The sequence below is a fragment of the Channa argus genome, chromosome 12 (genome assembly GCF_033026475.1).
Source record: "Channa argus isolate prfri chromosome 12, Channa argus male v1.0, whole genome shotgun sequence".
NCBI lineage: Eukaryota > Metazoa > Chordata > Actinopteri > Anabantiformes > Channidae > Channa > Channa argus.
In genome coordinates, this window is record NC_090208.1 from 19,240,758 (window position 1) to 19,257,687 (window position 16,930).

Here is a 16,930-nt window from a genome sequence, read left to right on the forward strand (position 1 = left end):
GTTCTCTGTTTTTACTGTGTCATACTGCCTCAGATAAGAGCTAATGGTCAGCTGTCAGTAGCTAAACCTGTGATGTGAATGTGTGTGCACACTCATCTTAGCAAGTTCTACCCTGTTCATTCATTAACCCACCTGATAATAATGTGTCCTTGTGGATTTACTGCCATCATGTGGTTGTAATTGGGCAGTGCAGCCTGTCACCTACTGCACATGGAGATTTGTAAAAGGATTATTGGTTTTTAAATTAATTTTAAGGTCTTTAAAACCCTATTTAATTCTTTTAAATATTTAAAAAAGATGTTTCTTTAAACATAGCATACAACTTAATTCCTTTAAATTATTTTCTACATTTGCGGTTTTTCTTCTAGACCACCGTCTAGGTCCACATGTCCCCGCATGCCCACATAAAACAGTTAACCATCCATGTGTGTCCCTCTTTAAGGAAAAGAAAAAAGAAAACCCAGTAGGGTTTTCCACTCCAGCTCGTGAGCACACTGGTACATTTACACAGACAAGCACATAACTGAACATGGGACACACAAAAGGCCTGTGTCATACGTGTACTGATTTCAGGTACTTGTCATGATCATGTTTTCAACAGTGTCAGTTTGAATCTCCCAAAGTCTGAAGCAAACATTAGACAAATATAGTAAAGTAACTTCAGATTAAAATAGCATTATGTGGTGTTGAGTAAGTAAGTTACAGTAAAAGCAAAACACAAGCATGTCTAAGTGGGTCTCACTTTGCTTTTCAAAAGCATGTTAAGTCAGAGAGCCAGGAGTGAGGATTAACCAACGGGGGCTGATCGGAGGACTTTCCATTGGTGGTGTTCAGAAAAGGATGCAACATCTGTTTAATGTAGACAGGAGCGTGACCATGCATAGTTATAAATGGAATCACAAGAGTCTTAAACACCATCATGAATCTGACAGAAAGAAAGAAATAGAACTGCCACATAAGACGTTTTGTGTTAAGAGCTAAGGAGCAGGAATTTGGATGACGACTTGATGAGTGTGACAATCGGATGCATTTTTACTAAGGTTTGCATTTTTAAAGAAATAATAAATGATCTTTCTATTTTCCTGATTTCCTGATTTTCCTCTCTAAATGATGTATTCATGGTTTCCTGAGGCTTTTTTGAATACAATTGACTTATATCTTTCAAACGTTATGTTTTTTCTTTAAGGTGATAATGAGGCATGTATCCTGTCATTTAGATTTTTATTTTGAGATTTTGTCTGGTAAGAAATATTTTGATTTTCCAAACAAATCCAAAGATGCAATTTTGCTCTCTCTTTCCCTGCTCCTTTTTAATTTTTTTTCACCCTTGTTTTTGTTTTAGTGACATTTTCCCAAATGAGCCTCCAAGGATAAAGGATATTTTATTTTATACATTATAAAACAAATTTGTTACTTTGCACTGCAGCATAAATGAAATGGAAAGGACATTCCAGAGCTTAGGAAATTAGTCAAACAACAGTAAGAAATCATATACTGTATATTTAAAGTAAAACGGGCATATTGCTATGTGATACCATGTGCAATAAAACACTACAAAATATACTGGTAAATTATAATACCCCTGTACAACAGTGTGTTTTCTCACTTCAAAGTTTGATACATTCATATCTAAGGTTCTCAGCTCTTCTTTCTTGGCTTAAAAAGTGACCATGTCTTGTCTCTTCTGCCTTCTCTCAGGGTCAACCAGGGGCTCTCGGTAAAGTTGGTTCAATGGGAGCAGAGGGACAACAAGGGAACCCAGGACCATCAGGGCCCAAAGGAGAGAAAGGCCACATTGGATTGAAAGGACCATCTGGCCCCAAAGGAGACAAAGTGGGTGTTAGAGCTCCTCACCCACGTTCATGTATTGTTTTACAGTAAAATATCAGACAAATAACCAATAACTTCTTTTTTATACACTATACTACTGCTACAACTTATCAAAATACATTTAATCTACTGTATATTTATTTTAGTGTGTTTATTTCAAGCTAAATATACAAACCTTCATCTTAAGAGTATTCATCACACTTGTCTGCGGAGAACCAGCAGTGATGTGTTTTCACCACCAGGTGTAGCTGTGCTTTAATTACTGAAGAAAAATTGTGGATTTCTTAATTGTACAGGGGCCAATGGGGGTGCCAGGGTTTCCAGGAACTGATGGGGTGCCTGTAAGTAAAGCAGACACACACAAATACACACAGCATGTATTGACACACATTCACACTACATTTATGTCCCTCTTTTCTCTGATGAAATACATCTTCACAGACATGAATTGGGTGTTGGATTATTAGTTTATTTCATTTTACACAACAATTACAGAAATAGTTCATTTAAATTTGACTATTTGAGGCTCATTACATTGAACTGGTTGGTAAATGTATCTAATCTTTGTTGTAATAGTGGGTAGTTTTTTATAATTAAACAACCAAAGTTCACATTATTATAGAAAATATCTTCCCTAATTCCAATATCACGGCTTGGTCTTGGATATTTCACCATCCTGTCCTCTCTGTAGGGTCACCCTGGTGTGGGGGGTAGCAGGGGTTTACCAGGACTGGACGGTTGTAATGGGACCAGAGGGGATCCTGGATTGCCTGGCTTTGGGACAGGAGCACCTGGATTGCCTGGATTTTCTGTGAGGAAAACCTTTGTTTTTGTTTTTTGTTTTTTTCTGTTTATGGATTTTTGATCACTGGAAGTCGATTAATAATATCCAAATCACAAATATCTCTACTTTTAACAGATAGTGTAATCAAAGTGAATTTCTTACCTCCAACAGGGTCCTATTGGGCCTAAAGGTCAGAAAGGAGAACCTCGATACCTGCCATTAAGTGATCTCAGGGTAAGATCTCACACTTACAGGACATCATGATTTCTGTTCATCAAGCTTAAACAAATAATTCACATTGCAACTGAATTACATTTTATACTGTTGCTCCTTTTAGTTTAGTCTTTAGTGTGATAAAAAAAAAATCCTGCAAGCTGAAAACAGGCTTAACGGCAAATGTAATACACCTCTATTTATTTCTTTTTCATTTAATGTGTAGCAAATTACTTGTACTCAGGCCTTTTTACATAACCTGCCCTAAATTTTCAATTCATTGTGTAATAGCATCTACTATAAATTCCGAAGAGAAATTCACAAATACAACATAATGATTCCTCAAAATGTGTGGTCCCAGTATGATTTTGAAGCTAATCCAAATTATTTATTTAATATTCTATATTTAAGTATTATATGTTAGTTTACCGCTATAATTTATTTTACAAAGTCGTGCAGTGTTGTTGGAATTTTTTCTAATACTTTATCTATATTCCTTATTTAGGGTCAACCAGGTTTACCAGGACTGCCTGGTCAGCCGGTAATACTTTTACGTTTTTCTGCTCACATCATGTTCTTTATCTCAATAACATTCTTATTAATTCTTCTTACTACAAAATAACACAATTGGGTAGTGTAAAATGTTAGACTTTAAATGCAAAATATCTTGAATTTGCCAAACACACAGGAACTACTCACTCCTTTTTGCAAGCTTAAATACACCACTAAACTTAAGTTATCAGTGTATCACCAGTTGTGTAAAATAAATGGTGTACATTTGTAAATTTATAAGATTATGTTCTTATCTGCAGGGTGCCATGGGTCCTGAAGGTTTGTTCGGTTCGCCTGGTTCAAGAGGGCATGATGGATTTCCCGTATGTGAACTTGTTTATCTTTTCCCCCTTCTTAGTGGTTCCTCTGTCTGTCTGTAATACTTTTTATTTCTGTGCTGTACTTAGTTGCATTGTAAATAACTGATTTTTAACTTTAGTGTGAAGCCTGCATGTGGCACAAAACTCACAAAAATTAGCACTGTTATTAGTCGTGTTGCTTGCGTACATGTTTTCTTAATGATCTACTACATCGTATGCAGTCATTACAATACAATCCACAGTGTGTGTCCATCCAGCAATATAGGTTTGATTGTTTTACATCTGTAAATGTGTCCGTGAATGTTATTTCAGTCTTGTCTTGTCTATCTTTAGGGCCCACCTGGTCCTCCTGGTCCCCCAGGCCAGAGGGTAAGTAAAATAATAGGGTGAATAAGATTCCCGTTTTATTATGTTCAGTCGTAAGAAAATAACTCACCATAATTGGATGGGTGGGTTGGCTCAATTTTTTAATTCAAATGTTATTTACTTATTTCGCCAAGTGCTTTTTGTTAACCCTTGTTCTTTCTAGGGAAGCCGTAGTGATGGACATCAAGGAGACAAAGGAGACAAGGTATGCATTATTAGTTGAAGAGGTCCTTCAAGCTTATATATGTATATAGTAATATCTTGAAGTAAATCAAAATGAAAATGGAACAAAGTTTGGAAAGTGTAAAAACAAATTGTTGTTTTTCTAGCAAACTGTATCTTATTTTATGTTGGTGTTAATTTTAGCTGAGAAATTATATAGTGACATATAGAGGCAGAAAGAAACCAGCTGGGTTTTTTTGTCAAATATACTGTGAGTGGCTCTGTGGATAATTCATGACCATAATAGGATCTCAGATTCTACACTGAGATGGATTCGAATACAGGAGCAGCATAAAATCCCCAACACTACATTTAAATAATAACATTGTTAAAGGATCAGTCCCAACAGTTGGGTAGTGAGCTTGTTAACTTTTTTTATATGATAGTTAAACACTTCTTTTGGAGTAAGATGTTGTGGATTCTATGCAGCTATAGGCCAACACAGTGTGTGCATGAACATGTACTGTATGTTTTTTGCGCATGATGCTACCAGCAAATGTTTGTTTCTGATTTGCATTGGTTGTACATAATTCTGTGCATGTGGACATTTTGGTGGTGGCCTGACAACCTGCTCTCCTTCCGTCCAACACAGTAATTTACCCATGTTCCTCTCTTAACCCTGCCCATCCCTCTATCTTCCTCCTCTGCATCAATTATTGACACACCTACTGAAATGTATGTTGGATTTGTTTCCTGTATGATAAAAATCAAAAGGTCACATGAACCTAAACTTGATTCAGTCTGATTTGTTCTTTCTTTCCTTAAATCTTACTAAAACACATTTTTAAATATTAAACTAAATTTGAACACGTTGACTTAAATGTAACTTTTAGTTTCACACTTTTCTTCAAATATGTGTTTTGTGAGTTGTCCACTGGCATCACAAACATGTTTCCCTCACCGTTGAATGAGAGCTCAGAGATTTTAAACTCTTTTCATTTAACAAACCAGAAAAATATCACTTTTAATTAATCTTGGCTAGACGATGTGAATTCTTCATTTTCAACGTACTAGACATTAAAATTAATTATGAAAACTATGTAATTATGTTATAATTTATTAAAACACTAAATTTCTGGGCTGTCACTCTGGAGGACAATCTGTGGACTGTAACTGGTTGCTGGATTTACTTGCTCCTACTTCCCACATTGCACCATTTCCTTGCTTTATCATTTGGCTGCCTTATGATGAACTCTGGGATTTTGTATTTCACTTGCCTACTCCTTGACTTTTCACCCCCTCCCACCCATTTTGGTTGAAAATCACACAAAAGTACTAACTTCCGTTTTCCTCACGCATTGCATGGATGTTACCCTCAACCAAACCCACCAACACTTAACAGATTCAGGGTTGAAGTGAATGTGGAAAGAGATTTACTGTTAAGATGCGTTTGTATGAGATAAAATTTAGTTAATCAGTTAATCCAACTTTTCTCAAATGGGGCCTCAATATTTCCTACTATCAAAGTATTCTTTACCTTTCCTTCTTCATCTCTTCATATTTCTCTCCTCACTCCTTATGTTTTTCATCTTTGCACTCTTTTACTATTCTCCTTTTTGATTTTCTTTTTAAATCTTCTCTTCTGTTTCTTGTTTTTCCTGTGAGCTTTAAGGTTACTTTTTTAACTTTGAGACAATCGTTTGACATATAAGACATAGAGGTTTCAACCACATATTGTTATCTTGCGTGTTCAAAGTGTCCAAATTGGGAAACCTCATTGAGATGTGGTAAAACTCCAGTAAAAGCGAATAATAAAAATGGATTCTATATCCAACATTTTTAAATCTACATATAGTCCTAGGGAAGACACTTTTTTTATCCAAAGCAACTTAGAAGTTGGAGACATACACACAGGAGCAATTTAGTGTGTAGTGTTGGAAAGTGTACTGAAGGAGCAAGGGTTTGAATCCAACATTGTTGGATAAGCTTCTCTACCTCCTGAGCCACAGCCGCTCTTTTATAAAACTATGGCTAAAATTTTGGGTGGCGCAGTCGTGGCGTGGATAGCACCCACAGTTGAAAGGTTGTGGGTTTAAATCCAATCGCAGATGGGATCAGCTCCAGCCTCCCCACAACCCTTAACAGTAAAGCCATATAGATATTGGATAGATGGGTGTAATATTCAGGGGGCAATATGGCACATGGCTTACATATGGCAATGTAGCATTCTGTTCTCTACACGTTTTCTTCATCTTTTGCTGTTCTTTGTTATTTCTACCCATTCTTCTCATTCTTCTTTCATTTATTTTTGCTCCCTCATCTAATACCCTCACAACTTCACTCAGTTCTGTGTTTCTCCTCCACTCCTCTGCCTCTCTGCCCCCTTCTGATTGGCTAACCGTGTGCCGTGTGTATTTCGGACTCCAGGGCGACGTGGGTCTTCCAGGACCCAGTGGTACTCCAGGCGACGAGCCGCTAAGTGGCGAAAAAACTCTCACTATCTACAAAGGAGATAAGGTAACACAGCAAGGAAAGGGAAGGAGCTGAGGTTATAGCACTTACACACACAACACCCTAACGTGGACTAGGGGGGTATAATGACAAAACAGGTGCAATAACACAGCAGGCAGTAGACTGTTGTTGGAAATAAAAGGTTGGAGGAGCAGTGATTGCAGCAAACTTTATGGTCACAGAAGGGATGACGTGTTGGCTTGAGACAAAGGAGGCAGAAGCTTAGGGGCAGATGGAGAAGAGGTTGATCCTGAATAAAAACTACAAACCAATAAGCTCTGACGGCAGAACCAATCTCACCTACTGGATGAACAGATTCTTGAATTCGTTCAGTTCTTCCTCTCCTGAAGGTGATACCATCATGATAAAACTAAGAGATCATTTGTGCCTTCAGGGATTCCCTAAGTTTAGTAATAAAATAATAAATACTGCAATTAATCAATACAAAAAAAAACACCAGCCTCTCATCATCACCCAGAAGCTCCTCACTTTGCGTTCTTCAACCTACATAGAGTCCATCCTCCTATCAATAACGCCAAAACTCCACCAAAGGGAAGAGTGTTTCCAACACTTTTCCCCTTCTTGCTTCGCCTTCTACCCACGGCCGCCGTGACCCATGTAAACAGCTCTCTTTTCCTTGGTTACGGCATCCAGGGCGACGTGGGCTTGCCTGGTGACCCCGGCCAGCCAACGATCAATGGTGTTGTGGAGTTTGTGGGTTATACCAAAGGAGACAAAGGACTACAGGTTTGTTGGAAAACTCCTCTTAGCCAACATTTCAAATGCCAAGCAGGATGTCACGGATGGCAGCTTTTCAGTAAGAAGCACCTGAATTCAGATTACCCTCAATGGGATTGTTTTTAACATGTTTCCTATCATCTGTGAAAGTTATCGTGTTAGTAGGATTTTGTGAAAACAAAAAAGCAAACCTTTTGTGTTAAAGTGACCTCCATCCAAAGAAAATAAACTCTTTAGCAAGTTGGTACAGACTAAATAAATTAGAATTAAGAACTTTTCAAAAGTAGGAAAGTCTTCTTTAAAAAAGAAGAAGAAGAAGCTGCTATAGAAAGGTCTCGATGTAGTTTTAGTACAATAAGAAAATCAGTGGTTTTCTTGTTCACTAGTGCAAACTGTGAACATTAGATGAAGCACTGTATCCCCTGATGCTAACCATCGAGACACAAATAATCTGGATAATCCACTGCATTTATCACTATTCTAAGCCCACTGCAGTGCATCTTCACAGAGGCTCAAGCATCATTGTGGCTGCGGCTCTCCCTTTCTTTTCTACAGTAGCTCCTTCAGCTTGTTCACTCGTTCCAGATTTGGTTTCATCATCAACGTCCACGTATCCACGTATATGATTCACCTCAAGCTTAAGTCCCGTTTTCAAAAGTTAAGTCCAGATATTAGCTGGACATTTTTTTTTTTTTTTTTTTTTTTATTGTACATGCAAAGGTAAGTTTTATATCAAGAATTTGCGATTAATACTGATAAGTGAAAAAAATCATTTGATGTTTTTTTTGTTCCTGGAAGAATGGTGCCATTTATCAAGTTCGTCTGTGTTCTCTCTTCTTCTCAAAGGGTGCACCTGGCCCAAAAGGAGTCAGAGGTTTCCCTGGAAATCTTGGACAACCTGTAAGTTTTTCCCCACTATTACTTCACTGACTGTCATAATAAACATGCAAAAAAGAGTGTGATAGAATCAATAACTTTGTTCTCACACAGGGGGCCTTTGGCTATCAAGGTGAAACTGGAGAGAAGGGCATTCCAGGATATCCTGGGACAAGAGTAAGAGCTAAAGGCGGACTGACTTTAGCTCAGTCCGCCACTACTACTTACTGTAGTGTCATTACCTCAGGAAATTAGTTACAAATCTAGCATTTTGTTGTTTTTTTTAAACCTGCCCCAACCTAAACATAATTCTTTCTTACCAATTCTTTCTGAAGTTTGATATTTTTTGATGATGTTGATGTTTGATATTGATATAAAGAGGTATTGCTTTTGCGCGTGTTATATGGTAAAACTAACACTGTATCTTGACTTTCTCTGTGCTCATATCTGTCTCTCACCATTTGTTTTTCTCCTCCTCTGTGGTGGCTGTTGTCTTTGACTCCACCAAACAGGGTCCACCTGGTTTTAATGGACCTCCTGGTGCTCCAGGAATACAGGTAGGCTTATCAGGCTAGCAGTAGTTACAGAGCAACAAAAGACGTATTACAGTGAGCTTTATTCTAACTGGGTACTGGATGTCAATTCAAACTATAACAAAAAAATACCGCAGTACTATTATAATACTAAACGCTAATGTTAAAAATCTATCATATTGTGGCATTTAAAATTTTATTTGTTTCATATTCATAGCATGCCATTTTCTTTCCTACATAGGGATACAGTGGTGATTCAGGTTTCCCCGGGCAACCAGGATACACGGGACCCAAGGTAAAAAGAGCGTGTGTGATTGTGGGTGTTGGTGCCAGTCCCGAGCCTGGACAAAAATAAGAAGGTTGTAGCAGGAAGGGCTTCTGGCGTAAACGCACAAGCCAAATGTTAACGTGCAGAACATGTTCTGCTGTAGCGACCCCTAAAGGGACAAGACAAAAGCCAATGATCATATTAATCTGGAAAGCTCTACAATTAAATCTTGCAAGCTAACTTTCACTGCCTGTAACATAAAAATTAAAAAAAAGCACAGTATCTATTACACATCAGATATTCATAATGTACACATCTAATCTAGGGTTGGGAATCGAGAACCATTTTTTTTCTTCTCAAATGCTTTATTATTTCCTTTTATTGATGCTAATGTAAACAAATGCGTGACCATCTACAACTCTGCATCTACACGGCTGGAAACTTGAAACCATGTGTTGGCCATAAATATTCATACCAACAAGCAGATAACAGAATTAATATAAATACAATGTACACACAAAAAGTACTATAAACCTTTTAACTGGAATTTTGCATCTGTCTCATTGTGAATTTTTGCTTGAATCTCAGCAAGTCTCAATAGCACCTGATTAAGTCGAAAGCACAAAAAAATGTTGTCCTTTCACTGGAAACATTTTTTTTCCAGTGAGGTCAGGGTGTGTGTGTGTGTGTGTATGTGCGCGCATGTGAGTGTGTGTGTGTGTGTTTTCTAGCAAAAGCCACATTTTACCAGCAGATGGTGCCAGTGTTAGGACCTCATAAGATCTTCAGAAGTAGTAAAAGGTGGAGGTTTTTTCATTTTGTTCAGAGCCCTTATTCCTGCCTCTATGCTAAACCAATGTTAGCTAACAGCCTTGTATTCACTTTGGGAATAATTGAGTATATTTCCAAATAAATGGTTCTGGATGTTAAACGAAGGTAGTTAAACGTCTAACCCATCTAAATATCTTACTGTACAGGTGTGCTTAGTGTCTTGTTTCTACTCTGTGTGCCTTAAATTGCCCCCTGGGGACAAATAAAGTGTTTAGAGCTTAAAGTTGAAACAGTGAGATGGCCAGTCAAGCCCTTATTATACAGTATGTACATTATATTTGAAAATTATTTATTAACTATGTATCTGTCTACTAGGGAGACCAGGGAGACCCCGGCCCCCCTGGGCCCCCTGCTTTCATTTCCAATGAAGTCATTGCGCTTCAAGGTAAGACACAAATTTATGTTATAACCTTATTTTGTTCTATTTTTTCAATACATTTCACCTTCCTGTGCAAACTGTCTCTTAATTGGTTGGCTGCAGGTCCAACAGGTGATTCTGGCCAAAGAGGCCTACCTGGTATCCGTGGTGATCAGGGGTTTCCAGGGTTCCCAGGGCCATCAGGCGAGCCAGGAATCCTAACCCGTAAGTTACTTGCCATCAACTACTCTATAAAGTCATTACTCACTGGAATTGCATTCTAAATTACATAACAGCAACAATAATTTGTAGAAATAGAAAACAAGATACTGCATTTTAGCAAACAGTGATCATCCAGCATTAGCTAGCTTGGTCTCAGTGACTACACAAATCTCACTCAATAGATAATTGATCCAATAATTTATTTATTTTTGCATTAAAATATAAAATTAATACAGTATATCTGCCAATTGTATTTTCTTCCCCAAAGCCACATTTCCAGGTAATCCAGGTTTCCCAGGTTCACCAGGCCCAAAGGGAGAGAAAGGTAACCCGGGCATACAAGGCTACGGTTTTGAAGGACTCCCAGGCTCCACTGGACCTCCTGGACCTGCCGGCCCTCCAGGACCTCCAGGCCCTGCCAGTATGTCCACACAGAATCAGCTAACACACAGCTCTCTGGTCTTTCTCAGGTGGTCATGAAGACCTTTCTGTATGTGGCTTATCTGAAAAGAAGGAGTGAGACAAAACAAATTTATTTGCAATAAATAGAACAGAGATATGATATATATTTATTATTATTATAACACTTTATTTTAAACATCCCTCCTTTATTTGGGGTTTGAATTAACTGTTTAAATTGTCTTTTGTGTCTTTGTTGTTGCTGTATTTCATGAAATGAGTCATAAAAGTAAGGATTTATATTTTCTTTATAGATAAAAATATGCAACAGAAAGCAATGTACAGAAGAGGATGTAGAACCATTCTAGCGCTGAGCTGTGGTTGGCATAAATAATGGATAAATCATTTTTAATAAGGAAATGGATCTTGTAATTTTAACAGCCATAAAATCCAGCTCAAGACAAGCTAGAAGCAAACTTTAAAATAATGGCTGACTGACTTTACTGTCCTCCAAGGCCAGACTGATCCCTGCATCATCGTCAGCCCCTCAGGTCAGTCAATGACAGATATTCTAAAGGCAGTTATATTGCTATAATTGCAATATTCAGCCTGCCAAAGGGAAATTCAAGACAAAACTTTCTTCAGGCAGTATCTTATTGGCAAAGTGCTTCTTTCACACTGTAGTCTGTGTAGGCTGTGGTGGTACTGTAAGTACAACTGAGAAGAGGGGGTTGGAAATCCATGTCACTCCTGCCTGTATTCCGACCATCAGTGATTTACCCACTGCTGATTACCTGGATCAACTGTGTTCACTCAATCAAAAGGTGAAAGAACAGTGGATAGAGAAGGACAGTTGGAAAACATGCAGGGCTGCAGCCATCAAGGAGCATGGGTTCCCCACCCCTTCTCTGGTCTTGAAAAGAGTCTCTCTCCTCTCCTAGCTGCTTTTCTAAACTTTGGCCACAAGGTGTCGCCAGCTGTGGACAACATTCACTGACATGGACATGGACACTAATGCTTGGCAGCAGTGTTTGGATCAGGGATTTTTAAATTTGTTTTATTTTGTTGGCACAAGCACATTAAATGAAGGAAGATCAGAAATTGTGACACAAACTGAAAGAAACTAGTAGCAACAATAATTATTGTAAACTTTCTTTTCATTCGATTTGTTAGGCAAAGTTACATTTGAACTTAAAACATCTGAATAATTTGTTCTTAGATTCTCTTCAGCATAAAAATCTGACAGTGTGCTTGTGATGTGTAATCCAAGATTAAGTGTTTGGCAAACATTTTGTTTCCTTTGTTTGTGTAGGTGCCAAACTGTGCCAACATGCTATGCATGCTGCTTGTGGCAAGTAGCTCTTAGCTGTTATAGCTAATGTAACAACACTAATTTAATGCTAAAAACAATGCTGTTTTATATTTACTTTAAGCCATCTATAGCTTTAAAAAAAAACATCTGTCATCTTGCAGCAGCAGCTAAAATCTTCTATCAAATCTGATGAACCAAACACAGCAAACTAACTCTAATGTTTTTACTGTGGCATCAAGCTGGGCTTGCACTATGCTTGTTTAAATTTGTTTATATTACATAAGTATTTAGATGAGGGTACATTAAGAAAACAGTTATTCCAAGACTGAAACTATCTTGTTTACATCTTACATCAGTCAGTGCCATTAAGGTTGAGATCAAATAGTCTGAAATAAAGAAATCACAGTTGTTACATTCTTTAAAACTTTTTAGTGACAGCTTCACCATTCTATCCTCTAATTAGAGGATTTTGTTAGATCAGTTGATCTAATATTGTGTGTGTACTTCCAAAGGTTTCCCTGGTACCCCTGGAGTAGACGGGCCACCTGGCCGCAGAGGTCAGCAGGGTGACAAAGGACAAAAAGGCTTTAGAGGTATAAACACACACACACACACAAACAGGAATGAACTTTTCAGTGAAAATGCATGTTTCTGTGGGAAATGACTCCATAAAAAATAAATTTTTGTTCTTTAAAGAATCTATTGATTGGTACATAAAGGAATATGTGTGATGTCTTTAGTGTGTTTTGTCCTTTAATATTATTCCAATTTTCTGTTTCCTTCACCCTTCCAGGGGATCCTGGGGACTGTGAATGCCTAGGAGGAGACCCCATTGCATTGCCTGGATTACCTGGATCCCCTGGACCTGCTGGCAGCCCGGGCTCTTTTGGACCAAAGGGTGAACTTGGTGATCCGGGTACACCAGGTTTTAATGGCATTCAGGGACTTCCTGTAAGAAAACATTTGATTATATTTTTTAGATCGAGTATTTTATTGTAGTAGCCAGCATTAATGGTACTTGGGACTCTTATAATTGACAAATATTTTTTGTAGAGCCAGCCCAGTGTGATCGTTATAGTCAGCGCCGAGACTATTTGTGTGCCATTTCTAAAGCTGCCTCTGTGAACATCTCCTCCAGGGTCGACCTGGTGAAGCAGGATATTTTGGTCAAAAGGGACAAAAGGGGGAACCTTACTACCCCAACCAAGATTTGGCTGTCAAAGGGGAGCTTGGAGCTCCTGGGCCGAGAGGTCCTACTGGTGAAACTGGAAAACCTGGCAGAGATGGATTTCCTGGCTTTCCTGGAGCCACTGGACCCCCAGTAAGTGCTTATACTGTATTAGTAAGTATTATTGCTAATATGAAGCTTTTGGTGTGCATGCTTCTTTAAAAACAGAATCCATCAACATTTTTCTTCTTTTTCTCCTCCTTTACTTTTGTTCTTTTTTGTCCAGGGTGACGCTGGTATTGGCACATTGGGAGAGAAGGGATTCCCAGGGTTTTCAGGGCCCAAGGGTCGTCCAGGCAACCCTGGTGAACCTGGTGTTGGTTATGCTGGAACTCCTGGCTTTGCAGGAGAGCCGGGAGATCCTGGTCTACCTGGGTTGCCAGGGCAACCAGGTTTACCTGGACCAAGAGGTAAGTGTGTGGGTTAGTTTGCTGGATGGTGAACATATTTTTATGAGAAAAGAAGGTGGTGTGTGTGTGTTTGTGTGTGTGTGTGTGGGTGGGTGTGTTATCCAATGTTTGCCCCTCAGGGTGAAACCCTGATTGTTCATTCATCTTACCCAATCTCCATCCATCCATCCTCCAAGTACTGTAGTTACCATAGCAACCTCAACATAACACTTTAAAGCAATAAAAGACATTTCTATTAAAAAAGGTTCCTGGTTCATCTGCTTTGCTAAATCAGAAAATTCTCCAGGGCCTGAAGGGGTGGCATGTCTCTTGTTAGAGTTTCTATACAAAAGCAGCTTCCTGCCTTTCATGCCTCGACTGCAGCGGCACTCTGTTAACTACGTGGTTAATGGTCTCCATTAATGTGCTTAAACACTTCTTTTATAACCCGTCCACAAACTGCTTCATTTGTTGACTGACTGGCCCATGAGATTTTAATACTGATTGTGCAACCACTGTGCTTCTTTATTCTCAGAGACATTAAGAAGCTTTTATCTGGCCGTCTCAGTCAAAGAAATGATTTACGCAGCATTTAATTGTTCTGAAAATGTTGTCCCAATTGTCCCAAGTCTTTCTGTGTCCTACTGGTGGTGCAATGTAATTTTGAAATTTTGGTTTATACAAAAGGTGCTTTTCATTCTTCTTCGCTTTACAATAACTCCCCCCACGAAGTGCTGTTTAAAACTGTGTTTTCCAAACTTTGTTGACCCTTTAATTAAAACAGTGCTAAGCTGTTTTATGCAATACAATTAAACCCAGGAACATTTGGATTATACAAAAAATACTCCATTACAAGGCACCAGTTCTGGATTTATGCATCGTTATCATTTAAAAGTCAGTATCTTTTTTCTCTAAAAGTCACACCAGCAGTTTCCAGAAGACGTTCAGCTCTTCCTCTGAGACTAAATGACACAAAGCCACTCATTATCAGTATGAATGTGTGCTCGCATATCAGGATGCTAATACCAAAAATGGGTTAATTTTGCCAATTATATAAAAGTTATTGTAACTCACTTGAATGAGCAGGGAGAGCAGCGTCACATTAGTAACATTTTATCAATGTGTTGTTGTTTTTTTGTTACATCTGTAACTTCCACAAGCTTTTGGCTGATTTCTCTCCTCTTGTTAAGTGTAATAACCAGTTTTAAGCATTGTTACACTGAAGCAAGCATTTTAATATGCTTTTGCATTAACTGAATGAGCCTTGAATTACTTGAATGAAACTGATTGCTGATTTACTGATATCAGTTTGATGTTTAATTGCTTAATTGGCCCATGCAAATGACCCTGACTGGCTTTGTATGCTGCCATCTTCCACTCATCTCTCTCTCCCTCTCACTGTATCTCTTCATCCATCCATCCATCAATCCATCCACTCCTATTTTGCTAACCTTCCTTGTGCATGTGTATCTGTCCAGGTGAATACAGCTGTGGAGGGGTTAATGACGTCGGAGAGGGACCGGGTGGGTAACTAACCTTTTAATCCACCAGCCAGAGTAACATGCTGGGGACACAATCTTCTGCTTTAGTTTCAGGCAGCCCAGTGAGAGGTGGATGCAAATAATAATCCAAGAAACAGAGGAGCAAGAAATTCTATTACCACAAACGGTGTTAAATAAACAGTGGCAAACATTTGACCAACAATATTCAGTTAATCAGATATTTCCATTCTACTGTGTATTAATGCAAAGTAAATGAATATTAGGAAAGTATTATTGCTAAACAGTAGAAAAAGTAATGTCTCCGTGCAATTTCCTGGTTTTCTGCATATTTTACAGTGAAATGTGGTTAGATGTTCACCAAAGTTTACATCTAGATACATTAAACAACACAGAACCAAAATGTGTTTTTAATTGAGAGAACTGTAAGGAAAAACCCGAAAGCCTAGTCAGGGATATAATCAACAACCTCCACAGAGCAGAGGTGAAAGCATCCCAGTCATTAAGAAAACGTAATGAGCAGAAATACAGTATAGAAGCCACAAGATGCAAACGGCTCATCAGTAGTATGAATAAAAAAATTTGAAAGGTTGGAATATGAAAAACAAGTGTGCAGAGGAGCCACAAATGTTATGGAAGTTTTAACAAAGTGAAACATAGGAAAAGAAAGTCATGAGTGTGAAGAAAGAAATGATCTGTTCATGTTCCAAACTGTACAGTCAAATTGTTATTTAATATATTTACATGTAAAAATTTTAATATTCATCCCACATTCCTCTTTTGATCTTAAACCCAAATGTCATTAGTCAAGAGACATTAATTGATCTTGCCAATTCATCTCAATTTAGAGATAAACAGTTAAAAATAGACATTTTTGTATTTAGCTAATAGCTATTAATTACACTTTTAACTACACAGTAAGATGTGTCGTGTTTTGAAGGGGTAAAGCATATTGACTTATTCAAAACATGTAATTCTAGGAAATGTCTTCTGCATGCTGAACACAACAGGCTCGCTGTCAGTCATTTGTTCATGATGGAGCTGATGTGAGCCTCTCATTCCCTGCATCTTTAGGGCTTCATTATCAGCAGAGAGAGTCCATGATTGACAGTCGGCTTGCAGGTTTATATGAAAGAGTTGTACTTCAGGGTATCATCACTCTCCTGGGACATCCAAATATTTTGTCCAGTCATTGGATAGTCGCAGTTGTTCAATATCCCCTCATCCTCCAATCAAAGCTGCTGAAACCTGAGACATGTTTTTAAGCCATGTCTCTTCTAAGTGCTTTTAACCAGTGAGGGTTGGGGGGAGCAAGGGGCCAGTGGAAATTATGGAACTGATCCCTTAACACAAAAATGAGATTGGATTGACAACATTTCTTGAACTGTCCTTAAATTTGATGAATTCTCTACTAACAGCATTCAACCTACAACACACAATAATTCTCATGATTAAATGCAGGTGAATTGGGTTTACCTAAGTCAAAGTAGTAATGGTATGAATGGAGGCGACAGACAATCAACTTTGCGAAAGACATTC

The 16,930-nt window shown here is 38.3% G+C and overlaps 1 protein-coding gene across 4 annotated transcripts in view; it reads left to right on the forward strand.

Moving 5' to 3' along the window:
* The window catches only part of col4a6 (collagen, type IV, alpha 6), a 98,021-nt gene that overhangs the window by 65,690 nt on the left and 15,401 nt on the right, over window positions 1-16,930 (forward strand). For 2 of the 4 annotated variants that reach the window (XM_067524144.1, XM_067524145.1), the window contains exons 5-26: window positions 1,699-1,833; window positions 2,127-2,171; window positions 2,522-2,641; window positions 2,786-2,848; window positions 3,333-3,368; window positions 3,640-3,702; window positions 4,033-4,068; window positions 4,229-4,270; window positions 6,655-6,744; window positions 8,323-8,376; window positions 8,467-8,529; window positions 8,865-8,909; window positions 9,127-9,180; window positions 10,300-10,369; window positions 10,466-10,567; window positions 10,833-10,985; window positions 11,479-11,514; window positions 12,788-12,868; window positions 13,069-13,226; window positions 13,414-13,596; window positions 13,730-13,913; window positions 15,371-15,415. In XM_067524144.1, coding sequence (XP_067380245.1) covers window positions 1,699-1,833; window positions 2,127-2,171; window positions 2,522-2,641; window positions 2,786-2,848; window positions 3,333-3,368; window positions 3,640-3,702; window positions 4,033-4,068; window positions 4,229-4,270; window positions 6,655-6,744; window positions 8,323-8,376; window positions 8,467-8,529; window positions 8,865-8,909; window positions 9,127-9,180; window positions 10,300-10,369; window positions 10,466-10,567; window positions 10,833-10,985; window positions 11,479-11,514; window positions 12,788-12,868; window positions 13,069-13,226; window positions 13,414-13,596; window positions 13,730-13,913; window positions 15,371-15,415 — 1,858 coding nt within the window. The remainder of the gene's footprint in view (window positions 1-1,698; window positions 1,834-2,126; window positions 2,172-2,521; window positions 2,642-2,785; window positions 2,849-3,332; window positions 3,369-3,639; window positions 3,703-4,032; window positions 4,069-4,228; window positions 4,271-6,654; window positions 6,745-8,322; window positions 8,377-8,466; window positions 8,530-8,864; window positions 8,910-9,126; window positions 9,181-10,299; window positions 10,370-10,465; window positions 10,568-10,832; window positions 10,986-11,478; window positions 11,515-12,787; window positions 12,869-13,068; window positions 13,227-13,413; window positions 13,597-13,729; window positions 13,914-15,370; window positions 15,416-16,930) is intronic. The other 2 variants (XM_067524146.1, XM_067524147.1) reach the window with 2 other exon arrangements.